General features: G+C 38.1%; 1 protein-coding gene across 1 annotated transcript; it reads left to right on the top strand.

The window, feature by feature from the left end:
• The first annotated feature begins 169 nt into the window (after nucleotides 1-169).
• LOC109031855 (carbonic anhydrase 3) lies at nucleotides 170-13,608 on the top strand. The gene is made up of 7 exons (XM_019043651.2): nucleotides 170-324; nucleotides 5,523-5,628; nucleotides 6,374-6,550; nucleotides 6,957-7,107; nucleotides 8,808-8,913; nucleotides 10,780-11,010; nucleotides 13,409-13,608. The coding sequence occupies exons 1-7, from the start codon at nucleotides 322-324 to the stop codon at nucleotides 13,535-13,537; spliced, it is 903 nt and encodes a 300-aa protein (XP_018899196.1). The 5' UTR covers nucleotides 170-321; the 3' UTR covers nucleotides 13,538-13,608.
• Nucleotides 13,609-24,392: the final 10,784 nt, after the last annotated feature.

Here is a 24,392-nt window from a genome sequence, read left to right as displayed (position 1 = left end):
AATTTTCGGTAAGCAATTGAATCAGGACTGTAAAGTACGTCTTTTGGACAATTTTTCAAGTTACGGGACAATACGTCAGGGTCAGGGTTTCCACGTCATTATTCATGGCACACGAAGAACAAACACTGTTGAGAGACAGTCTTAGCAAGTCTGGCGCAATCTGGCGGATTACGCGAAAATTAGCTCCTGTTGAAGGGTCTAAATTGGGTGTTTGTACAACTGGCAAACCTTTCTCTGCTGAGAGTTCCGACTGGTCGCAGCAAGGCCTCGCGTCTAGTTCCCTTCAAAAAACAGCTGCTGGAACTAGCTTGTGTCAGCGCTATGGTATGTTAAGCTTCATTTATACCTCTCCAAAAGTTGTCTTAGCGCAGATCCCATAAAGAAAAAGAAAATACGAGCCTTGACCGTGGGTTATGTTCAGTGCAAGGGAACCAAGCACGGAAAAAAGAGATAGGGGTTAAGTCACAACTTGAAAATTTCCAATTAATTGTGGTAGTACCCCAATAAATTAGGTTACTAACACACATGTTGCGGGACTACCAAAATCAATTGGAAATGGTAAAATGATTGAAAGAATAATCGAGCTACAAGCCAAAAATAAATTAAACAAATAATAATAAATAATAAATAGATAAATAAATAAATAAATAAATAATAAATGAAATATTAGGTATTTGTCTAATTTTTTTTGGCTTATTGCTCGATTATTTTTTCAATCATTTTACCATGTTCTATGAAAATCAGCCAAATTGGCATTAAGATGTATTGTTTGGAAATATTCATTTCATCTAACAAACTGGGGTAGCACCATAATTGGACGTATTTATGCTAAAAGGAACTATATTGCACACAAACCCTATGCACATAGTTCCTTTTAGTATAAATGCGTTCAATTTTATAGGATAATCCAATAAAGTAGGACCCGAATGTTGCGGTACTACCCCAACTTGAGTTTCGGTACCACAAAATTAACTGGAAATGTCCATATCATCCGACAAATTGGGGTAGCACTACATTTGGGGGTAACCGGGTTACCCCTAACACTTTTTTCCGCGAAGTACTTATGATTGAAAGAGGTAGTTGATCAACGAAATTCTTTATTGGAAATAATGTGAATCATTCCGCTTTTGGTACCGATAAATTATTTTCCTCTCTCAAGTAATAAAAATAAGAACAAAAAAAAACTATTGAGGTAAAAATGACAACCTATCAATTCATTACCTCTAGTATACCTTAATTGAGGGGCTTGGGAGACAAGGCGCTTAAGTGCAGTGTTTGAACAAATTGAGATATTTATGAACTCAACTTAATCTAGTTTGAAAGTGTATTCTGCGAAAAATTCACAAATAATATGCAATTTTAAAGCATCAAAAAGTGAGTTTAAACTTCCTTTATGCCATAAGGCTCCATGAAATTTTGAAACTTTAAACACGTATTTCTTGAAAGAGCAGAAACTGCACTAATACCCCTTGTCCTCCAAGGCCCTCAATTCAGCCATTTTTCTAACTGATAGAATCGCTGCATAAACTTAAAAAATACATAAATAAAAAAAAGTCAAAGTTTTAATCCAATTAAAGTCTCTCTTATACAAGGCACAAGAAAGCACGACTTAAAATTCCCTTCAAATAATTCAAATTAATGTTGGCTATAGAAAATTACCTCTTGAATATATGAATGTGATTGTGAAAGTCTGCCGACTCCTTATGGAAACGGACGCACCTCTCCTTTTCCAAACATGTCCATTTTCTCCGATTTTGCTGAAGTGCTGAACGTTTCCCAACAAACAAAACGACTTATTCACACAACAAATTTGAAAGTACCATCCGGCTACTTTATTCTTCTTTCGTTAACGGGTGCATTTTTTACATTGAAACTTTCGGGGATATCTCTTTAGATCACAAAAAATGTCACAACGTTTTTTTTAAAAGATGCAAACATTTCATGAATTGATGAATATATTGTCGAGCAAAACTTTCCAACCTAGCGATGAGATTAAGCTATCCTCAATTTGATTTCTTCAATTTCCGTTAGTCATGAGGCAATTCAAGTTTGTTCTAGCCCAAAAGAACCCAGCAAGTGGAACATCACGTTAGTCCTTAAGTTGGTCGGGGTTCAAAAATAAACGGTGCTGAAGCTTGAACATTTGATGGCAATTTTAGATTTAACTTATTATTCTTATGTGAAATTTAGCAGAAAACACGATAATTCCATTGAATCCTCCCAAAATTGCCTCTAAATCTAGGGAAAAAAAGGGAATTCTATGCTAATTTTAGAGACAATTAGCCACATTAATGTCGTAACTCTCGCTCAAGTAAAGGCGCCTGTCAAAAAAAAAGGGCCCTTTTAAGCTCCTTTTAGAGGGAACTCAGGGATTATGTTCAAATGTAGCCTTAACTACACCTAGTGATGAGACAATATTCCAGTAAAAGTTTAAGCGTAGTAATACTGCACCTCAAAAAATAAAAAGGAATCAACTGAAGTTGGTTTTTCAGCCGATAACTTCAAAATGTTGGTATTTTTCAACGACAAAAAATGTAACCTTTGCAACACTGCCTTGCCAAATCGAGCTTTGAACTCAATCTAAACTTTCACTGGTGGATCGTCTTATCTATAGGTATTATTTGGGTTAAATTGAAAAAGAAAGTTTTGCCTTTACACACCACGTTGTTTATGACAAGTTGTTGTTGTGGATGTACATCTTGGACATCAAGTCCATCATCAGGACTTAAACACATAATTACGAAGTAAAAACACGGATAGTAGATGATGAAATATCACAATGAATTGCAATTAAAACAGGAAGAATTGAACAATTGGAAAGGTTAAAAGCAAAAAAGTGCGTAGTTATTGAATGGTGCGTAGTAATTAATGTTAGTTTTTTACAATTTTTTGCTTTTAACATTTTCACTTGTAGTTCGATCTCAATACTAAAATAGGCAATGTTAGCTACTTAGGGGCAAATATTGTATCGAATGACTACTATTTGTATCTATCAGCAGTGCACCGTTTCACACTCACTCAAACCGGTGCGCCTTCAATTCTAAAATAGGCAATGTGATCGGCTTAGGAGCAGTAGTGGTTGCCTTTAGTGATATGGTCATATCCATATATTTTAAAATGAAAAAATCATGCTGATGTGATTTATTGAAGTATGTAGTAATTTGTCCTGTACGTGCCTATGAATAACCGTATCATTGAGGTTTCTATCCTACTTTCATTTACTTACATAGAGTTTTCTATATGGTTTGAATTGAAGTTTTAAATATTTGTTATTTTGAAATGGAGCTATGATTTTGTATTCAATTTCAAGAGGGTTTTCTGGTTAGGGATACAGAGAGAGAAATTTCAACACAATAGTTTGGTTATTACAGGAAGTAAAACACAAAATAACTCTTTCTTTCGGTTGAAAATTTCAAGAGGAAATTCCAACTAGCTTTCTTAAAGGGTTTCAATTAAACGAGTGGCGAATATCGATGTCGCATTCGGAGAAATGCAATTCCCAAGTCTCTCCATTGTTTTCTTTGCCAAATTCACCAACAAAAACGACAGAAAATTTATGTTGGTCTGTGTTTCACTTCCTGTGTTAACCAAAAGTAACACATGAACACAAATGTTTTTATCAGTGTATGATGCCGACGAAGAGAGTTTGATTCCATGCCATGGTACAGACAAATGACGTTTTACTTGACAGTACGCTGCCGTGCCAAGGAAAAACGCCGTGTGAACCTTCGGACGTTGCCAAATTTCCTGTGATGAAACACGAATTCCCTGGTAGACTTATAATGATTTTCCTTCCAATTTTTCAGATAATTTTGTTCGCAATTTTACCCAAAGTTCCCGATAATCTCAAGGAAAAATGTTCCTTACTTTTTTCAAAAATAAAAATTTTATTGAGAGAAATTTGGCAACTCTCGAATGTTCATACGGCGTTCTTCCTTAGCATGGCAATACGGCACCGGCAAATAACCATTCCGTATAATAATATCGGATATTGAAACTTAGTGTTCAAGTGATATTGATATCACTATTTTAGTTAAAATCTATAAGATTTCACAATCATAGAACCTTTGAGCAAATATCTACCACCCGGTAAACTGATCCGTTTTTAATGTGTGAATTGGACGTAAAAAATGTAAAACATCAGTAAATTTCTCCCATGAATTTTCGGCCTCGTTTTTCACAGCTAATTTTAGGGGAAAACTAGGGGGCTATGCCCCCTGGCCGCTACGCGGCCCAGCCCACGGAGGGCCCCATTAGGCCTGCTTTGACAAAAGAACGACCAAAAAATGAAAAGATTTTCATATTCGACTCTCATTTGTCCAATTTCCCCCAGGCCGGAAGGGATTGAACCAATCAGAATCGAATAAAAAAATCGGCATTCATTTCAAACTTCTCGCAAAGACTGAAACGAAACGGAACAAAGCGTTCCATCGCTTTTGGATAATCTGTGCCAATAGAGCATATCGACGGTGAAACTACCAAACCACGTATCTCGGTTTGCGACGTCGCAAACTTCCTGCCATACTTTATTTTGTAAATGAAAAACTACTTAACGTCCAGTCTTGAAAATTTCTGTGATTTTTCCTCTTCGTGCGGAGAAAATTCTGTGAAAATTTCAAGGAATGATATTGATTTGGTCTACTTCAAAAAAATAAAATGTGAGCTTAGATTTTTAAACACCGCAAACGAGATACGTGGTTTGGTAGTTTCACCGTCGATATCTTCTATTCTCCTACCTCACCCTACTAACAGACCAAGATTCTGCATTTCCCGCTTAGTTCAATTTTCCGCTAAATTTAAAATTCCCGCAATTTTTTTTTGGCGGGAATTTCAAATGTTGCCTCCCTTTTTTAAGCTTCCTGGTCTTCTCTTAAACAAAAAAACCTAGGTCACATTTCCAAAATCTAATTAAAGCAGGCTTGTCTACGACCTATCACCTGTCGATAACCGCAAAAATCATGGAAATCGGCTTTGTAGAACGCTCAAACAAATTATGACAAAAAATAGAAATTTACATTGTTTAAATGGGAAAATTCGCAACTTTACCATGTAATATAAAAAAACCTGGGTCATATTTTGAAAATCTGAACAGAGCGGACTCATTTAAAGATAATTGCCCGTCGATAGCTGCAAAAATCTTGAAAATTGGCCCGGTAGAACGCCGGGACTAAGCGTTACCAGTTATGCAATATTAGAAGGCCTCGGAGCTTATAGTATATAGAATAAATAGTATAGATAGTGGAGCATGTTGAAACATCCGAAAATTTGAACTTATTCATTCTAGAAGGAACTATGTTGCACGTAAATCATATGCACATAGTTCTTTTTAGCTTAAGAACGTCCAATTTTACGTCCACTAATTCACTGGACTAAATAGAAAATTTCAGACAAGGGGTACAATTCGGTCCGAACCTGCGAATGCAGATTGTTTTCCTCGCAAATGTATGGAAAACAAATTACGAGGAATGATCTAGAAGCGGCATATTTTCAAACTTCATCGTGACCTACTTATGATTTTCCAGGAACTCGCCGTGGTGCGTATTATTTTTCTCGTCTGCGCTTTCCACACGATTGCGGATGCCTTCCGTATTCTACGACCCGGCCCCCTAAGGATTTATAATAACACAGGTCAGTGAGATATAGTTACGGTTGAGTATTCTCAGAGGGAAATATTTTAGAATCTCATATCAAAATAAAAATATTTCCTTCGAAATAGTTTTTTTATTTTTTTTTTTTTTAGAGTGCCTCTATTTGAAGCTACGACCCCTCAATTTTCGTTTTTTCTCTTAAAAAAAATCATTGTTTTTTCCGATTCACAGTTTTTGCCACGTTTGTAGATCAAAACCATAATGAAACTTGGCTATCCATTATGATGTTCAGCGCAGATTTCCTTCAAAGCCTCAAAAGTATTGAAATCTTTAAAAGGGAATTTCAGAGGATCTCCCAGAGCAAACAAATTGGTCTCCCGTCCCTCTCACCCCCTGAAATCTCCCTTTAAGAGATTTCGTTATCTCTGAGGCCATTGATGAACTTAGCTCTAAAAATTTTGGGAGTTTGCCACTTTGCATGGATTTCCGTCTACAACTGTCACCAAAAGTCATCCCTCATTGCTTCTTCAAAAATTGGTTTTGAGTTTTTTTTTTTAAAAAAAAAAAAAAAAAAAAAAAAAAAAAAAAAAAGAAAGAAAGAAAGAAAAAAAGTCCTTTCTCTTTTTCTTAAAAAGAACAACGAGAGAAAATATTGGGACTAACCAATAATTTACAATAAGAAAGAAGAAAAAAACTAAAAAAGAGAATATAATAAAAATATATAAAACGTAAGATCCAAAAATGAGACTGATAAATCACAAGAGATTGTTTGCCCTCTCATACAGACGAAGAGCTGAAGTCGAGATGGCCATGGGTAAAACAGAAATTCCACAAAAAAATGCAGTCACCTGTTGATATCAACACGGACCAGTGTACTTTCGTTCGACTACCCCCTATCTACTTTATTCAGTATTGGGAAGCCGAAGGTGATATGGCTATTTTGGAAAACACAGGACACACAGGTAAGAAAAAGTTCTGATCTGCTTTTTTTCGGCAAAATTGAACAAATGTAACCACATAAGGTGTTTTCTACTTTCTTTTTATGTTTTATTTTTTCATAGTAGAAAACCAAGCAACACTCTAGCTGTACATTCTATGATAAAAGTCTACGTAAACTAGGGAAATGCACGCACAGTTTTAAATAATTGAAAGTCTGAAGTGGAAACCATTTATGTGAACCTGATTAAGGTACTGGATAGTTAATACTTCCCTTTTTCCTGGGACGTTTCTCTACACATGACTCCAATATTTGAATCCTATCGCAGGGGAGCCATAATTGAGTGAGCACGGTGACCACTAGGTAATTTTTTTTCAGAGACGATTCCAAATAAGAGGGATTACATTCATTACGCTTTAAATTGGTTTCAGTGAAGTTGAAACTGCAGCCGAAAACACCTATTAGGAAGCGACCGATGATCTCGGGAGGACCGGCTCAAGGTATTTACGTTTTCGACTCAATGCACATGCACTGGGGAGAGACAGACAACAACGGAAGCGAACATCTTCTAGATGGACAACCGTAAGAACAATTATTGCATCTTTGTAATTTTTTTTTAGGGGGGGGGGGCTACTAACTTTTCAAGTTAACCTATTCTTCGATTGTTACTAATATTCAAACTTTCAAACTTGCTGTCCACTTTTAGGCCTTGTCTCCACGGGACGTTTTCATGGGATTTGTCCCAAGTTCGAATCGCAGGAATGAAACTTCTGGGATTTTTCCCAGTTACCATCTCCACAGGACAGGGCTTATACAGTCCTGCGACTAGTTTGCGCGGGAAGATAAAGTAGTTAAAGTCGAGTATTTAACCGGTATTATAATAATAAATGCACTCAATTGACAATTAGACACATTATTTTAACTAAACATACATTAACAATGTAGTAATGAATAAAATATCGAACAATTCGTTTTCACTTCTTCTTCTTCTCTCAGTGGGTCCTAGGGGTACAAGTACCATACTTGGTACTGGGAAAAATATTGATTAACTCAATATTTTTCCCAACTTTGCAAGTGGGATTTTTCCCTGGGACAAATCTCGTGAAACGGCTCGTGGAGACAAGGCCTTAGGTGAGAAAGGATAGTTAGAGGAGATGGTGCGGTTAGAGACCCCTGTGGGTAATACAGCCTAAAGCAGCCTAAATATATATCAGCCGTTGCCTAAATCGAAGGGCTTGGAGGACAAAGCGCGCGCATAAGTGTAGTTTTTGCTATTTCGAGAAATATGTACATGTTTGAAGTTTCGAAATTACATGGATCCTTAAGGCGGAAAGAAAGTTCAATCTGACATTTTGATCCTAAAAAATTGGAATTCGGGATCGCATTTATCATATCTATGCATTAATACTAGTTTTACTGAAATCATTAATACCTCAATTGTTCCAAAAACTGCAGTCATGCGCCTCGTCCTCCAAGCCCCTTGTTTCTTCTCAGGTTTAATTTTTTTACCAGAGGACTCACGTACATTCTGCTTTGAAATTTGTGGAGGATATTCTTTGAATGCCAGGATGAATCCATGAAAAGGTGTAAATCATCGTGATGTTCTTTTTTCCAGTAAAACATTAAGCTAGATGAAATGCACTCTTATACTGATTCTGATTACATTGTTATTGGTTTTTCATACCGTAGAGAATCAATTAATTTAATTAATTGATTAATGAATTTAATAGAGCCAGAATCTAAGAAGCGATGCGAGAGCAAAAATATTTCATACTGATTAACCCCATTCTAACGCCCTGCATTCTAACGCGATGCAGTGTATTTTATTTGACGCAAATGAAAAGGGTTTTCCTCTATGATACCCCCTTTTTTACACTACTCTGCTGAGCATCCGAGAGGCGCCAACTTTCCTCCGATAAAATCTTCATTTTTGAGGAAAGCTATGAATATTTTTCCTTGAAATTTTTAGGCACTTTAGGTAAAATTGCGAACAAAATTATCTGAAAAATTGGAAAGAAAATATTCATAAGTTTACCAGGAAATGTGTGTTTCATCAACAGAAATTTGGCAACGCCTGAAGGTTCATACGGCGTTCTTCTTTAGTACGGCAGTACAGAGCTGCACCAATCCCACAGATCCCTGATTATCTCGTCTCCAAAATGACCGGAGAACTGGTTTTTCGTAAATATTTAAGGCCTTGATTCTGATTTAAAAAAAAGAGAGAGAAAAAAATAATAGTTCTCTAATAGTACCTACCTCTCAATAATTTTGTTTTATTACAGGTTCTCGTGTGAGATGCACATTGTTCATTACAACTTAAAGTACAAGACGCTTGAAAATGCTCTCAACTATTTCGACGGGCTCCTCGTGACAGGATTCTTTGGCGATGTAAGAGTGCTTTTATAATCCTCTTTTGCTTAGAATTCATTTCAACCTATAGCTGTGCTCAAAAAAATGAGCAAATGGCAAAATTTAAAAATATTCGATTTAGTTTCTTCTTCTTTTTTTTAAAAAAAAAAAAAACCAAAAAAAACTAATCTGAAAATACACTTGGCATTCTCCACGAATATTTTCAAGCCTAGTTTATCTTTTCGAATATAAAAACTGAGCGAGATTTGAAAATATTCAATCAGAGATTACGTATTATTTTACTGTAGCTGTCGACACTTTTCTAGTGAATGAGGCGCGAGGTGTCCTCTGTAAGCACTGGAATAAATGTTTTTATCGTTAAATATGTTGAAAAATCATGTTTATTGGGATATTCCTTTCAAACGTATGCACACTTATGTGCATTTTCATTATTTTCATGATAAGTATAAAAATGAAGAGGTGTCTAGTTAGTTTAAAAGGAGTTCAAGTGCTTCAAGTTAACTTAAGACGAATATTTGTTATTTTAAAAGGAAACCGTTTGCAGATATTATTCAATGAACTTTTTTTTTTTCAAATAGAAATCCCACACCGCAAGTTATCTTTATGATATTCCTTTCCATACCGAGAAGAAAATCCTGTAGGTGAATTTGGCAATTGAATTGAGTCCTGGTCAATTTTGAAACGAAACTGCACTGTTGAACTTTTTGTGTGTTTGACAACATCAAAGCTTTCCAATTAGTCGAGATTTGTAGCTCAGTGCTGAGTGATGGAATATAAACACTAGATTTCAGCGTGTGTCGTACCCGCGCCCACATTAATCACAGTAAATTTGTGGATACAGTTGTGCAAACTATTGCATAATTGCCTATTTGAAGGCGTTTTAACGCGTCCACTTAATTCTGTGCGACATATGTCATGTGTGAGCACTATACCTCTTGGCTGTGACAGTTTCCGCTTAATAAGCTGAGCCAAGGATACTAGTGATCATAGAAAATCGAATAAGATTATCAAGTCCTCTCATCATGTTCGGTTTTATATGTATATTCAATAACTTACCGTCGGAAATAAAATAATATTATACACTTGTCAATTTACAAGTTTGATTTTACAAATCATACTTGCTTTTTAAATTCAGTCTTGACGTATAAAGTAAAATGGTGAAAGAGTTATGGCCGTGTATTTTCCTGGTGAATTGCAAAGAAATCTGAGATTCGAGGAACCAAAAATTCAACTGCTTTGTCAAAAGGTGGATTATCGTATCCCACACGTTTAAAAGGCAAATGGAGTGATTAGGTTTGACTTGCAGTACGTAGATGCATATATGAAGTTAGTCATTATATGGAATATATCTTTTTTTCGATGATTGTAGAAATCTAGTAACTTCACAGCGGAAACTTTCAGCGGATTGCTCTTAGCAATTTGGCAGCATGGAACAGAATAAAACGATTCGCAAAAAAGTACTTTCTGTCAAATGTCTTGTTTTCAAGGCGTTGGAATCAACAAAAGGCCCTGTTTTAGCTCGAACTTATTTTGACCCAAGTTGTTCAAACCTGTGAAATTGTTGTTTTTTATCCTTCCATTTCTTGGTAGGTGGGAGGCGAGGGCTGATGTTATGCTTTTGTTGCGATTCCGGCTCTCTCCCTACTCAAACTTAATCATTTTCATTGATATGTCACTCAAAATTTTCCGCCTTTCAATTTTTCATCTTACTTTTTTCGTTACTTCTGTGAAACAAATTATATTGTTTTGTATATTTTGAAAAATAAAGGAACATGATAAATAAAAAAAAAAAAATAAATAAAAAGTAAAAAAAAAATTCCTTCACTTATGATCAGCCTTCTGGTATGACTTGGTAACTTAACACAAAAAATGTTTGTTTCGAAGGCGGTAGAGTTGGACAATCCGGAATTGCAAGAATTTATCGACGATTTGAAGCAAATCCACGATTGCAACAAATCGATCACGGTGCCGATAAAACCAATTTTCACGTTCATCAGGGATTGTGTGACTGATCAGAATTACTACTGTTACCCGGGGTCTCTTACGACCCCAGACTTTCAGGAATGCGCCATCTGGATCGTCTTCAGCAAACCTTTCGAAATTTCAAGCAGTCAGGTATAAGTTCTTAATTTTCTTAATTTCCTTAATTTCTTTCAAAAACACTTTATACTTTTGTAATCAATCAATCATCCCTCTGTCCCTAATCAAGCCAGCCCCAGGTAACCGTTGTTTGAGACCATCAAGCTTGAGTCACCTGGCCGCGAATCGAACCCAAAACCTCCCGATCAGTGCTTGAGCAAGCGCTACAATAGGGTGGCCCACAAAAAATGAATTTCGGAAATGTATAGCCGTAACCCCCTAAATCGGTTACAGCATGTTCAAAAACACGGAAAATGAAATTTGGGGTCAATCGGACAAAATTAACCCGACGCGCAGTTGCCATTTATCCCCGCAAAAATAGCGAATTTTTACTGTTTTTCAGTAATTTTCCGCTCCCAAAAGATAAAGTCTCCACGCTTTTGACCCGACGCGCGGTTGCCATTTTCACGCATGAAAATAGCGAATTTTTGACGGTTTTTGATGATTTTTCCCTCTCGATATATTAACTTTACAGATGCCTAAATTGTAATCATAGTGTGAAATTAGTAGCTTAGATGCTCCCAATGCTCCCCTTCTGATAATTTTGCCACGCTGCGACGTTGCCATTTTTCTGAGCAAAATCGTGAATTTCCACTTATTTCAATATCATCTCTCTAGACCTAAAAAAAAAAACTCGGGCCATCGAAAAAGTGCGCTAAAACACGGTGATTATACCATGAGTATCTTTTTTGAAAATTTGGACCCTGTAAAATGTTTTAGTCGCCGTGAAGTTACCACTTGGCAAACAGTGGTTGACGGTAATAGTCAATTTTCATACGTAAATGCGCCTTCAATTACATTGGAATCTGTGCAATACTTTCGTGGTGGAATAGTTGCATTGGCACCTACAAACCTAACAGGGATACTTCACTCATTGCGCAATGCATGCAGTATCCCTGTTAGGTTTGTAGGCGCCAATGCAACTATTCCACCACGAAAGTATTGCACGGTATCAAATGTAATTGAAGGCGCACTAACGTATGAAACTCGACTGTTACCGTCATGGTGTCAGGGGGTATTTTTTTACGAGGAACTTGAATCTCAACTCAAATTTTTAAAATTCTAAAATCTAAAATGGCAGAAATTGCCAAAAATGTCATCTTGAGACTTTCGAAATCTAAGATGGTTGACTGTCTGACCCAATTGAATGCTCTTTGTCACATATTTGGACGTATTTATTTACTATTTATAAGTATTTTAAAAGAAATCAGAGACAGGTGGGGACGAAGGAGTCTGCTCGTTAGGTAAGGGCCGTAAGAATGAAAGCCAGTGACGTCAGCGGTGATGACTCAGATATGCAACGACGAGGAGATCGGTGCTGGTGCACTTTAGCTCATGAACCTTGTCCACGACGCTCTTGTGACATGCCCACGGCAAATCTCAAATTGTTATTTTTTTAAGAGGAATCACGTCGCGCCTACTTTTAAATTTTTTCTTAAGTAGTTTTCTAGAGCACATCCCATCTTTCCCACACGTCTCAAGTTTTTTTTTTTTTTTTTTTTTTTTTTTTTTTTTTTTTTTTTTTTTTTGGCAATTTCTGCCATTTTAGATTTTAGAATTTTAAAAATTTGAGTTGAGATTCAAGTTCCTCGTAAAAAAATACCCCCTGACACCATGACGGTAACAGTCGAGTTTCATACGTTAGTGCGCCTTCAATTACATTTGATACCGTGCAATACTTTCGTGGTGGAATAGTTGCATTGGCGCCTACAAACCTAACAGGGATACTGCATGCATTGCGCAATGAGTGAAGTATCCCTGTTAGGTTTGTAGGTGCCAATGCAACTATTCCACCACGAAAGTATTGCACAGATTCCAATGTAATTGAAGGCGCATTAACGTATGAAAATTGACTATTACCGTCAACCACTGTTTGCCAAGTGGTAACTTCACGGCGACTAAAACATTTTACAGGGTCCAAATTTTCAAAAAAGATACTCATGGTATAATCACCGTGTTTTAGCGCACTTTTTCGATGGCCCGAGTTTTTTTTTTTTTTAGGTCTAGAGAGATGATATTGAAATAAGTGGAAATTCACGATTTTGCTCAGAAAAATGGCAACGTCGTAATTTTGTCCGATTGACTCCAAATTTCATTTTCCGTGTTTTTGAACATACTGTAACCGATTTAGGGGGTTACGGCTATACATTTCCGAAATTCATTTTTTGTGGGCCACCCTAGCGCTACAACCACTACCACAGGAGGCAGACATACATAAGTGGGAGCTATAAGTATTTAAGATCTGAAGTTATAAAGTCAGTGAACGGAATGACCATATTTTTTACGGATAAACTCTTCAACCGTTGAAAGAAATCGGCCAAATTTTCGTTATGATCAAAGCTTTTGCATTAATTATCTTTTTTATTTGTTTCAGTTGGAAGAATTCAGAGAACTAAAGTCTAGCGAAGGTGGTAAACTCATCAACAAGAATGACCGAGAACTACAAGATTTCAACGATAGACCCATCCTATTCTCAGTTGGAGAGATTAAGTCCATCGAGTAGTACTTGGTATCATAATCGTTGGCCACGGTTACGAGTTGTCTCTCTAATAAAAACAAAATAACTTAAAAATATTTTAGATATTTTTTATCAGCGTATCGATGTGAATTTTGAGGTGCGGGCGCGCCTTTTAGACAAAAATATTCAATCAGTTTATGAAATAATGAGGGAAAAAATGCCGGAGAAAAAAAAATTTCCTTAAACTTGACAAGGACTTCAAACACATAGTAGTATTGTGTGTCTAGCCAGAGGCTTCATAGTAATGCACCTTCGGTGATAGCCTTTCAGAGCATCCAACAAGAGAATACTAAAATCAAATATGTTTCAACCCCAATTTTCGATTGAAATATGATAAGTGTAGCAATATGTTCCCCAATCATCTGTTCCTACAATAAATAATAAAATCTAAAGAGGGTTATTCAAAATCGGCGATTTTACCCTACGCTTGGATTTTGCCCGGAGTTGGATATGTTGTTCCCTATCACAAGACACGCCTTTTTCCGGCATTGGCAAGTTCACCCGAAATTTTTCCCGCGCGCTACAGCGTTGCCAAGTTGAAAACAGGCAAATTCCGTAAGTGGCATCAAAATTGAGCTATGAAGTTGCGGTTTTAACGAAAATTCTCTAAAAATTACGCACTTTTAGGAAATGACCATGTTTTTAATGTCGCATTAATTTTAACATGCATTATTGCCAAATTTCCGATTTTTAAATTCGACAAATGTTACATATCCGCAAATACCCAAAAAGGCTATCTTCAAATTTGAATAAAAAGTTGTCTAATCGATAGTTCGTTTGATTCCGCATCCATCGATATATTATAGCTCGCTGGGAAACTTTTGGTTCGCGAGATATCATCATTTTTGTGAACAGCTTTATGGAGCGACGACGCTTTTTGAGTCCGGGCGGATAGAAATTTTAGCCTCCAAAAACACCGGGTAGCATTAATTCCATGGTTTCCTATGTAATTTTTGGCGCTGAATCCGAATTTGACCATTTCATAAAAAAATTGTCACCAAGATGTTGCCAAATTTGGCAAAAATTGCTTAAAATCGGCCTTTTTGGCGGATTATAGCCTGTGACTTGCCAGGAGTTGATCAGACGACACAATTGGTTATTTCCACAGTTAAAAATCGTTAAACTATCTACAAGCTGAGTCAAATTCTTTCTGCTCACGGTAAAATTAAACGCGCGACAAGCAGCAAACTGAAAAAAAGACACCAAAATTGGCGCTTTTTGCGGTTTTTGTCGTAAGTTTCTTGTTTTCCGATTAAGAGAATGTTTCTTAGGAAAATCTGAATTACGCCGAGTGTAACGACAAACTATTGTATTGTTACATATATAGATAAAGAGCCGCTTTAACAGCGGTCTCTCGGGCCCCGCGACGCCTAACCGCCATAGTCCCTTGTCCACCCACAGGTCCTCAGTAATTTGGAGCGCCCTTGTTCCTTTTTAAGCCCCTTATTGTCCTTTCCTGGGCGTCTTCTTCAGTTTGGTGTCGTTACTTTTTTCTATTAAACTCCATTATCTCAGAATTATAAAATTAAATTGTATACTAAATATAGGGTAATGAATAATAACGGTCAAATACCGCCAAAATTCAACGATTTGTACGTAATTTTGGCAATATTGCAATGCGTCTTGTCTTGTTTTAATGAAGTCAGTCTGAGGAGTACATTTTATTCATTAATTTTTAGCAGAAAATTTTCCATTATTGTTTCAAAATGTGGTTTATTGACACGATTCGATAAAACTCACTATTTTATGAATTTTTCCTCTCTGAACTAAATACCCTAGTTATTAGTATATATCTAAGTTGAAAATTAAATTATTCTACAGAAGTGTATTATTTTGCAAGAGAGATACATTTATAAAATTTAAAAATAAGAGGTGAACAAAGAATATAGGACAATAATATCGAAAAAACCAGCGAAAATTAAAGTATTTTGTTTAAGCTTGGCAACATTGGAATATGTTCGATCTTATTTTATTGTTCAATTTTATTAAATTCTGCTCATGTTGTTCATTAGTATAGTCAAGAAACATTCTCTTAATCGGAAAACAAGAAACTTACGACAAAAACCGCAAAAAGCGCCAATTTTGGTGTCTTTTTTTCAGTTTGCTGCTTGTCGCGCGTTTAATTTTACCGTGAGCAGAAAGAATTTGACTCAGCTTGTAGATAGTTTAACGATTTTTAACTGTGGAAATAACCAATTGTGTCGTCTGATCAACTCCTGGCAAGTCACAGGCTATAATCCGCCAAAAAGGCCGATTTTAAGCAATTTTTGCCAAATTTGGCAACATCTTGGTGACAATTTTTTTATGAAATGGTCAAATTCGGATTCAGCGCCAAAAATTACATAGGAAACCATGGAATTAATGCTACCCGGTGTTTTTGGAGGCTAAAATTTCTATCCGCCCGGACTCAAAAAGCGTCGTCGCTCCATAAAGCTGTTCACAAAAATGATGATATCTCGCGAACCAAAAGTTTCCCAGCGAGCTATAATATATCGATGGATGCGGAATCAAACGAACTATCGATTAGACAACTTTTTATTCAAATTTGAAGATAGCCTTTTTGGGTATTTGCGGATATGTAACATTTGTCGAATTTAAAAATCGGAAATTTGGCAATAATGCATGTTAAAATTAATGCGACATTAAAAACATGGTCATTTCCTAAAAGTGCGTAATTTTTAGAGAATTTTCGTTAAAACCGCAACTTCATAGCTCAATTTTGATGCCACTTACGGAATTTGCCTGTTTTCAACTTGGCAACGCTGTAGCGCGCGGGAAAAATTTCGGGTGAACTTGCCAATGCCGGAAAAAGGCGTGTCTTGTGATAGGGAACAACATATCCAACTCCGGGCAAAATCCAAGCGTAGGGTAAAATCGCCGATTTTGAATAACCCTCTTTTCCGGTTAAGTTCCTCGAGTTGAAAATTTGTATTACAATCAAAGGAAAAATTGAATGATTTATCTTTTCGAAAGGGCACAAGCGACATAACTTCGGGTTCCCCCTTCCTCTATGCATTTCATGTTTCCCAGGCTCACGAGGTTCCATTGCCTACATAGGGTTTTTTGTGAGCAAACAGTTCAATCAGCTGCATGTGGACAAAATCGGTTCTTAAAACTTTGAGCACCCTCGAAAGATTACTCAAAATCGTTGCGCCACGCCCCTTTCATCTTAATCCCCTGTTTCGCTGCGTAACGCCATTCCACCCACCCCTTGGAGTGAAAAGTTCAGGGACACTGGGACAGGCCGTTGGTGGGTAATTGGACCACATTTTGCAATAATGAACCACTATTTCTGGCTCATTTTAGAAACAACATTAATGCCACTGGTTTCCCTATGCATAAAGGTGTTTTTATGAAAGAACCGAAGATAGTGGTTCCTAATTGAAAAATGTAATCCAATTTATATTTTAACCTATCAGTACTAATATGTCGCTTCTGTGCGCCCTGCGACACCCAACCGCCACCGACAGCGATCTTGCCAGAGCTCCTCCGGCAGATCACATTCCCTCATTTCCTGCCTTATTCCCTCAATCCACGAATATCTCCTACCCAATCTCCTACCTTAAAAGCAAATTTGACGCCCCCTCCTCTGGTCAAGGAGTAGAGGTTAGGAGGTGGGAACTCGTTGTAGGTATGAGAATTTTCTACGATAAAGAGCAAATGAAACGAATCGCGAATTTTCTTTGAAGGACTTAATTTTTGGAATGATTAAAGTTCAAAGTCGTTTTGAAATGACACAGAATACGAATATAACGTGTTGAAAGCTTCAGTTTAGCTAAATAATCTCCAGAAATTAAATAAATAAAGGAACCACGTGGAATTTTGGTTAGCACTGACGCTGGGGCTCCCCCCGCTCGTGTATGATGTTTGTGCCCCTAGCGACGACGCGATCGCTCCTGTCTAGGGATGATCCCTCCCTATTAAAGTTGACTCTGGAAATTCTCAGTCGGTCCAACGTAGTTTTGGTAAGCTTTTGATAAGAGTACTTAGATCGTGATGATTTGATTCTAATTCTGCGGACCCCCGTATTACGTCACATGATTTGAAGAGTGGACATTCAAAACTTGGCAACCGCGATATCAATATTGAGGGGCTTGGAGGACAAGGCGCATAAGTGCAGCTTTTGCTATTTAGAGAAATACGTGCTCGTAGTTACGAAATTACATGGACCCTTATGACGGAGCGGAAGTTCAAACTGACTTCTTGATGGTTAAAAATTGGAGTTTGGTGGCGAATTTTTCGCAGAATATGCATTAAGACTAGTTCCACTCGATATCATGAATATCTCAATTTTTTTAAAAAAAACTGCACTCATTCACCTTGTCCTCCACCCCCTTCATTTCATTTAAAACCTCCTGTCGCCACCCTTTTCATTGGACGTTCCCTTCGTCCCCTCCCAGGAGGAACCCATTCAAGCATCTTCTTGGGCAGCCTCTCTTCCGCCATCCTGTTAACATGGCCGTACCAGACAAACTGTTTGGTCATGACATCAAAGACGATGTCATTTTCGACCCCTGTCTTCTTCTTCCTCATCTTCTTTTTCTTTTTCATCATCTTTTTCGTCATCCACTGCTCCCTTGTTGTCTTCTTGTTCTTCTTAATCTTCTTAATCTTCTTTTTCTTCTTAATCGTCTTCTGTCTTCTCCTTCTTCATCTTCATCTTCAAATTCAATGTCTTCTCCTTCTTTTTCTTCTTCCCACTTCTTTCCCCCAAGATGGCCATGTAATAGCTGAGCGGCCCCCGATGGCGCTTGCCAGGTTTTGAATTTCCACGACCCTTGGAGCCTCCTCTCCTCGCGTGGCAACCCTGGAGTCCGTCTGGACTGGGGTAATGGACGTTGTTGCCCAACGGGGCGCACCCGAAGCTCGTCCTACGAGCGGTCGTGGTTCTCCTGGGAGCGATTTGGAAGCGGCGGTGGTCAGCAGATAGGATCATTGAAATCCGATAGGCAAGCACTACCTTGACCCTGCCCCCCGTTGCCCCCTCCCCCCCGGCCCCTCCCCGCCCGCATCCCGACGGCGCGGCGCTTCATCTCGTTTGGCGCCACCACCGCGGACAGGCGCCACCATCGCGGGCAGGCGCCACCATTTTTACGCCTTAAATGTATTCATAACGCTCCGCTTGTGTATTAGAACAATGCTCCGGCGACGGGCGACGGGCGACGGGCCCGGCTGCCGGCTCACTCTCATTGCTACGCTCCCGTGCTCAGGGGAAACATCCTATCATCATCCCAACGTTGTCGAATTCCCTCCGCCGAGCCTTGTCGTGATTGGATGGAACCGAGCCGTATCGTTATATCTATGCATGTGGTGTTTCGAAAAAAACACCCCTTCCCTAATAGCTTGGAACTCCCAACATACGCCAGACTGATACGTATTGGAAATCGCAGTCGAAGATGAATAGAAGTAGGGGGAGACGAAGATGAAGAAAAGGAAGAAAACAACGAAGATGAAGAAGAAGAAAATAACGAAGATAAGAGGAGGAAAACACGAGATGAAGGAGGAGACGGAGCAGAAGATGAAGAAGACAACGCAGATGAAGAAGAAGGAGAAGAAGAGAAACACAAGGGAGATGAAGAAGGAGACGGAGAAGACGATGAAGAAGAAAAAGAAGAAGAAGTATCAGAGAGGGAGGAAGAAAAGTTTTAAGTATAAGAGAGGTAGGAAGTAGTAGTAGAAGAAGAAGAAGAGGGAGGGAGGAGTATTAAGGTAAATGAAGAAGAGAAAGAGGAAGGAAAAGAGAAGTAGAAGAGAGGGGAGGGAGGGGTAGAGAAGGTAAATGAAGAAGAGGAAGAGGAATGAAAGGAGAAGGTAGAAGAAGAAGTGCAAGGAGTAAAGAAGATAGAGGAAGAAGAAAATGATATAGATAGGGAGAAGATGATGAAGAGGAGGAAACTGGTAAAAGATGAGGATGAGCGGAGAGAGAAGGATAAAAAACGAAGTTCAAAATTTCTGCAGTTTCTTCTTTCTTCCTGTTCTTATCCATCTTCATTTTCTCCTTCCTCCTCTTCTTAGCCCTGTCTCTTCATACTCTTCTTCTCTTCCTCTTTCTCCTTCTCTCTCTTCCGGGAATAGATGCGCCATAATCTGACAATTCTACGAGTTCCCCCTGTTTCACGATCCAAGTCTGTCAGACCAGGGTCAGAGAGGAGTAACGACTAGATCAAGGATGGACTTCTCAGAAATCCATCGAAAAAAACTCGTACATTTCGAGGGAGCAATTTGGCAACGTTTGAATGTACATACGGTGTTTTTTCTCAGCATGGCAACACGAGCGTGCCTCAACGAGGACTTCCTACGGACGGTTCCAATATCCAATATTGGAATACTCGTGTTCTCGCATTGATCCATGGATTCGTAACTTGATGCTTGAAGAGGCCATTGCGCCAAGTCGAATTTAGTGTCCGCTCTTGTTCTCGAGATGGGTTCGGCTCTTCAATTTGACTATTTCTGCCAAACGGAACTATGTGCATCGAGACATGAGCCCCGAGACCCATAAGAATACATGCATAACAGGGCTCATGCCTTAATACACATAGTTCCGTTTGGCAGAAATACGTCCAATTGACCGTCACTTGGCGCCTTTGATAGAATGAGCTACCGGACGGCGGATGCTATTACAACATGGCAAGGCATGGTTCCTCATCAAAAATTTACGTTGCTCATCATGTAAATGTCAAAACTCGACGCGGGAACAACACTTTAACGTCAACAGCGGCATCGCAGCCATGTTAAGCACTTGTTATCGTCATCGGTAAAAACAGACCCGGAGACACTGACTTATCTCAGTATTTTTCCAAAAATACATTTTGAAATCCCTAAAATAAAACTGAAAATATCCGAACGAAAAATTTCGAATTTCAAATTGAAAGGTTAATTCGCGCGTTCAGGTCCTTTCAGCTTCAATTCAGGTTAAAACAATAAGAGAGATTTATTTGAAGAATAAGCAGCGGCAGCTGAAATGTGCTTCTTAAGGAATGGATCTAGTTTTTTTTTTTTAAAGAAATACAATTTTTTTTTTTTTTTTTAGATGTTACCGAATATTCATTGTTTTCTTAAAATTATTGAAAAACTCAAGAGTAATCATAATTTGATCAATACAAATTGCTTTTTCCCATCAGCTGGGTGGTTGATTGTGTGCCTTTAAAAAATGACCTCTGTAAAAGCAGAGGATGTGGTCCTTTTTTAAAATCACTCTATCTTCTTGACATTTGCTTCAAATTTAAATTTATAAAGCTCATTTTTTTTTTTTTTTTAAAGGAAAATTTGTTCTATAATAAGTTCCGTGGTCAAATCCTATTTGCTGCACGGACGTCGAAACTCACAGCTTTGAAAACTTTCAGCGCGGTTTTCTCAAAACTTAAAACGCGATGTCCGCTGTTCTCACATATAAGGCTTCATGTGCTGCGTTGTTCTTTCTTACCTTGTCTAGAAGTCCATTATCGTTGTTGGTGCAAGCAATACAATCTTTGCTATCAATTTGAATAATTGAATTACTCTCTGGTGGAAAGACGCAAGTCCAAAATTTTCAATTTTTTTCTATTTGAAGAGTCCTTACACATTTCCTGAGAACATCTCTTCTTTTTTTTAGGAAAGGCGCAACGCTCTCCATTTTTTACCTTCATTGAAAGGTTATACCTTCATGCTCTACTAAACAGAAATGTGTGGCGAAAATTTTAAAACTCTCTTTTAACCTTCTTCTACTCAATAGTGCCTCAGTATCTCGTGAATTTCTTGAAAAAGGGCGTGAGTTCCAAAAAATTTCAAATCAGTGTAAATGGGTGCTAAACATTTTACCACCGAGAAAATTATTTCAAAAGCTTCTAACCGATACTTCACTCATCATTTGAACACTGTAAAAAATGTTAAGCATCCTGCTTGACAAAAAAACCAGTTTCTTGCCTCTTTTTTAAAGGATTTATTGGACTTACGCCCTTCTTACCAGAAACCGATCCAATTAGCTGTCCGATTAACGGAAGGAGACTTTTTTGGTTCTACACATGCAGTAGGGAGATGACTGAATTTTTTTTATTCTTTACGTCATACTGAAAGCTGGCATGTTGCCTAAGAATCTGCCCAACGATCTACACTGCACCGCACCGCGCCGGACCATGGATTGCGGTATTATCTGTCAGTCCTCCTCCGGGTAGAATCTATCAGTGATCTTGCGGCGCGGTGCGGTGCGGTGTGGCGTCAGCCGGTCAGTCACGGCTAGACTGACTCAAGGGTAGACGTAGACGTGCGCGATTAATCGAAAAATACTCGAACCTTTTGATATCGAATATCGAGAGAATAGATTCAGATATCGGCTCAATCGCTCACCAACTGACGAATGGGACAGTTGCGCTGGTCACAGAATCGTGTTTTGGTGCTTTATTCTTGCAGATCTGGTAAAAATAATAAGATCCGTCCGAACAGCAACTTTCTACGTTGAATATTAACCGAGATATCGTCCTTGAAAAACTCGATTTATGACGTCATCCACCGCGGTAGTACATACCATGTTATGCACTACCATGGTGGATGACGTTAAAACCCTGACTTTTCAAAGGACGATATCTCGGTTAAAATTCAACTTAGAAAGTTGCTGTTCAGACAGATCTTCTTAATTATGGCTACTCCACGAGAATCAAGCACCAAAACACGATTCTGTTACCAGCGCAACTGGCCCATTGATCAAAAATAGAATATAAATTTTGTGGATGGGGTTTTCTGCTTTCTTCTCAAAAATCAAGAATTTTCCAACCTTCGTTTCCAAGTGTTTCTTTTGCGATAAACTGCATCAAGGATTGATTAATTCATCATTACTGATAGCCTCAGGCATCAAACATGAAGGAGCTTGCGATGCAACATGTCTAAATTTTCTGCCGCGCATTGCTTTTATACTGATGGTACTTGCATGTTACATTTTGAGGAAAATTTCAAAATTTATATCTTGGATATGCTAAGAAAAATCACGAAAATTAGAAAAAAATAATCGCTAGTGGAAATGTTATCTTCTCCTAATTGGCATTTTGCCCTCTTAAAACAAAATTTTCGCTTAAAAATCGATTATATCGAATATTTTCTGTACAGTTATTCAATTAATCGATTATTGAGATAATCGCACACGTCTACACTCAAGGGTCAGTGTCACGCTCACACAGACGATGTTACGATGCTATGAGTTTAAAAACACGTACCCATAAATAGATTGCGGTGTTTCAACATTTCCCTTCTATGTTTGTCATGGAGTCAAGGAAAATGGGGTCTTCAGACACTCAAATTATTCAAAACAATACAAAGAAACGTTCGGTACATATTGAATATGAAACTTTTCCGGTTCACATAACCGAAGTTCTCGGTCACGGCAACCGACCTTCGGGTTGACATTCCTATATTCGGTTTCTGTATGACAAAAAATATAGGTCACCTGAACTAAACAAGTTCGGTGTGAAATATGAACTGAAGTTCAGTCCCTGCAATATAATTTTTTCTCAATGTACAGCTGAGAAACCGATTTTAGAGGTCAAGAATACAAGTTTTTAGTTTTAGGTGCAAAAAACTTATTATTATTCTAATTTCTCACCTCTCCGTAGAAAGTACTTACCACTCCTTTATTCAGAGCATAGGCGGATCCACAAACTTCAAACAGGGGGGGGGGGGGTGTAAGGGGGGTCCGAGAGGCTTCCCTCAGAAAATTTTGGAAATTTTAAAGAATATAATTTGCAGTTTGAGTCAATTTTGTCATTAATGATTACGAAGTATGAGCGTTTTTCCTTCCTTTTTTCTTTCTTCCCTTTTTTTCACTCCTTTTTTCTTTCTTCCCTTTTTTCACTCCTTTTTTCTTTCTTCCTTTTTCACTTTTTTTCTGGCTAATGAAGGAATGAATGTGCCTATGATATAGAATAAGTAGATATCTCGGAGAAATTCTCAAGTTTTTTTTACGGTAATCGAATGAAAATAAATGTGCGGTCATACACAGTGATTTTTATGCAGAAAGTCCAAATGGACTTGCATAAAATAAAATTTGGGCAAACACGTAGTAATTGAACCAAATTGCCTAATTTGGAAAGTACAAGGATTTGCGTAAAGAAATGTACCTCGTGGGGAGATAATTAAAGGGGAGGTGGGGAAAGTGAAGAAAGTAAAAGGAGCGCCCTGAGTGATCCGCACTCCGCACGGCCGCGAATAAGTTGTAAGATAAAAATGATGGAAGGAGGAAAAAATGGAAAAAACAACAACAAAAAGTGGAGAAGATGGGACGTAGGTCGCCGGAAAGTGTGGGTTGAAGGAGTCTCGTAAATAAAGAGGAACCCACGGTTCGTCTCTGCCAAGTCTCCTCGAGATCAGTTCTCGGGGGCCTGGTGTGATCGAAAGTTTCGAATTTTTTATCAAAGTTTGGCAACGTGGTCACGATCGGTCGGTGGTTCACCACCTCACCGCTTTCCGTCGTCCCGTGTCGCGTCGTCTCGAACCATGGTAATATTGCCAGATTCAAAGCTATATCCGTCAAACTTGATCTCATCCAGAGTGAATGTAAAACATGAAAAAAATTTACACGGTAGAAAGTTCGATCAGGCAACCTTTTCTACGCGGCAGCAAATTCTTGCGATTGCAGTTGATTCAAATTCGGACCAAAAGCCCGTTAGTGCCGAAAGTGCATAAATGTAAGAGAGCCCAGGTAAAAATTGGCTGTACGGTTGTATTTTGGTTTGGAATATAGCCCGGCTGGAGGGACATCAAGAAATCCTATGGCCGGGTATGTTTAAAAATACCAATATTTATCAGCAGTGATTTGAAGGTATCTGAAATTTGAAGAATTTCAAATGTAAAAAGAAGCTACTGAGCGAGCTAAGTA

This window comes from Bemisia tabaci, chromosome 2, assembly GCF_918797505.1.
Source record: "Bemisia tabaci chromosome 2, PGI_BMITA_v3".
In the NCBI taxonomy this organism is placed as follows: domain Eukaryota; kingdom Metazoa; phylum Arthropoda; class Insecta; order Hemiptera; family Aleyrodidae; genus Bemisia; species Bemisia tabaci.
Note: the sequence above shows the minus strand (reverse complement) of the source record. Positions and strands in the feature narration are given on the sequence as shown.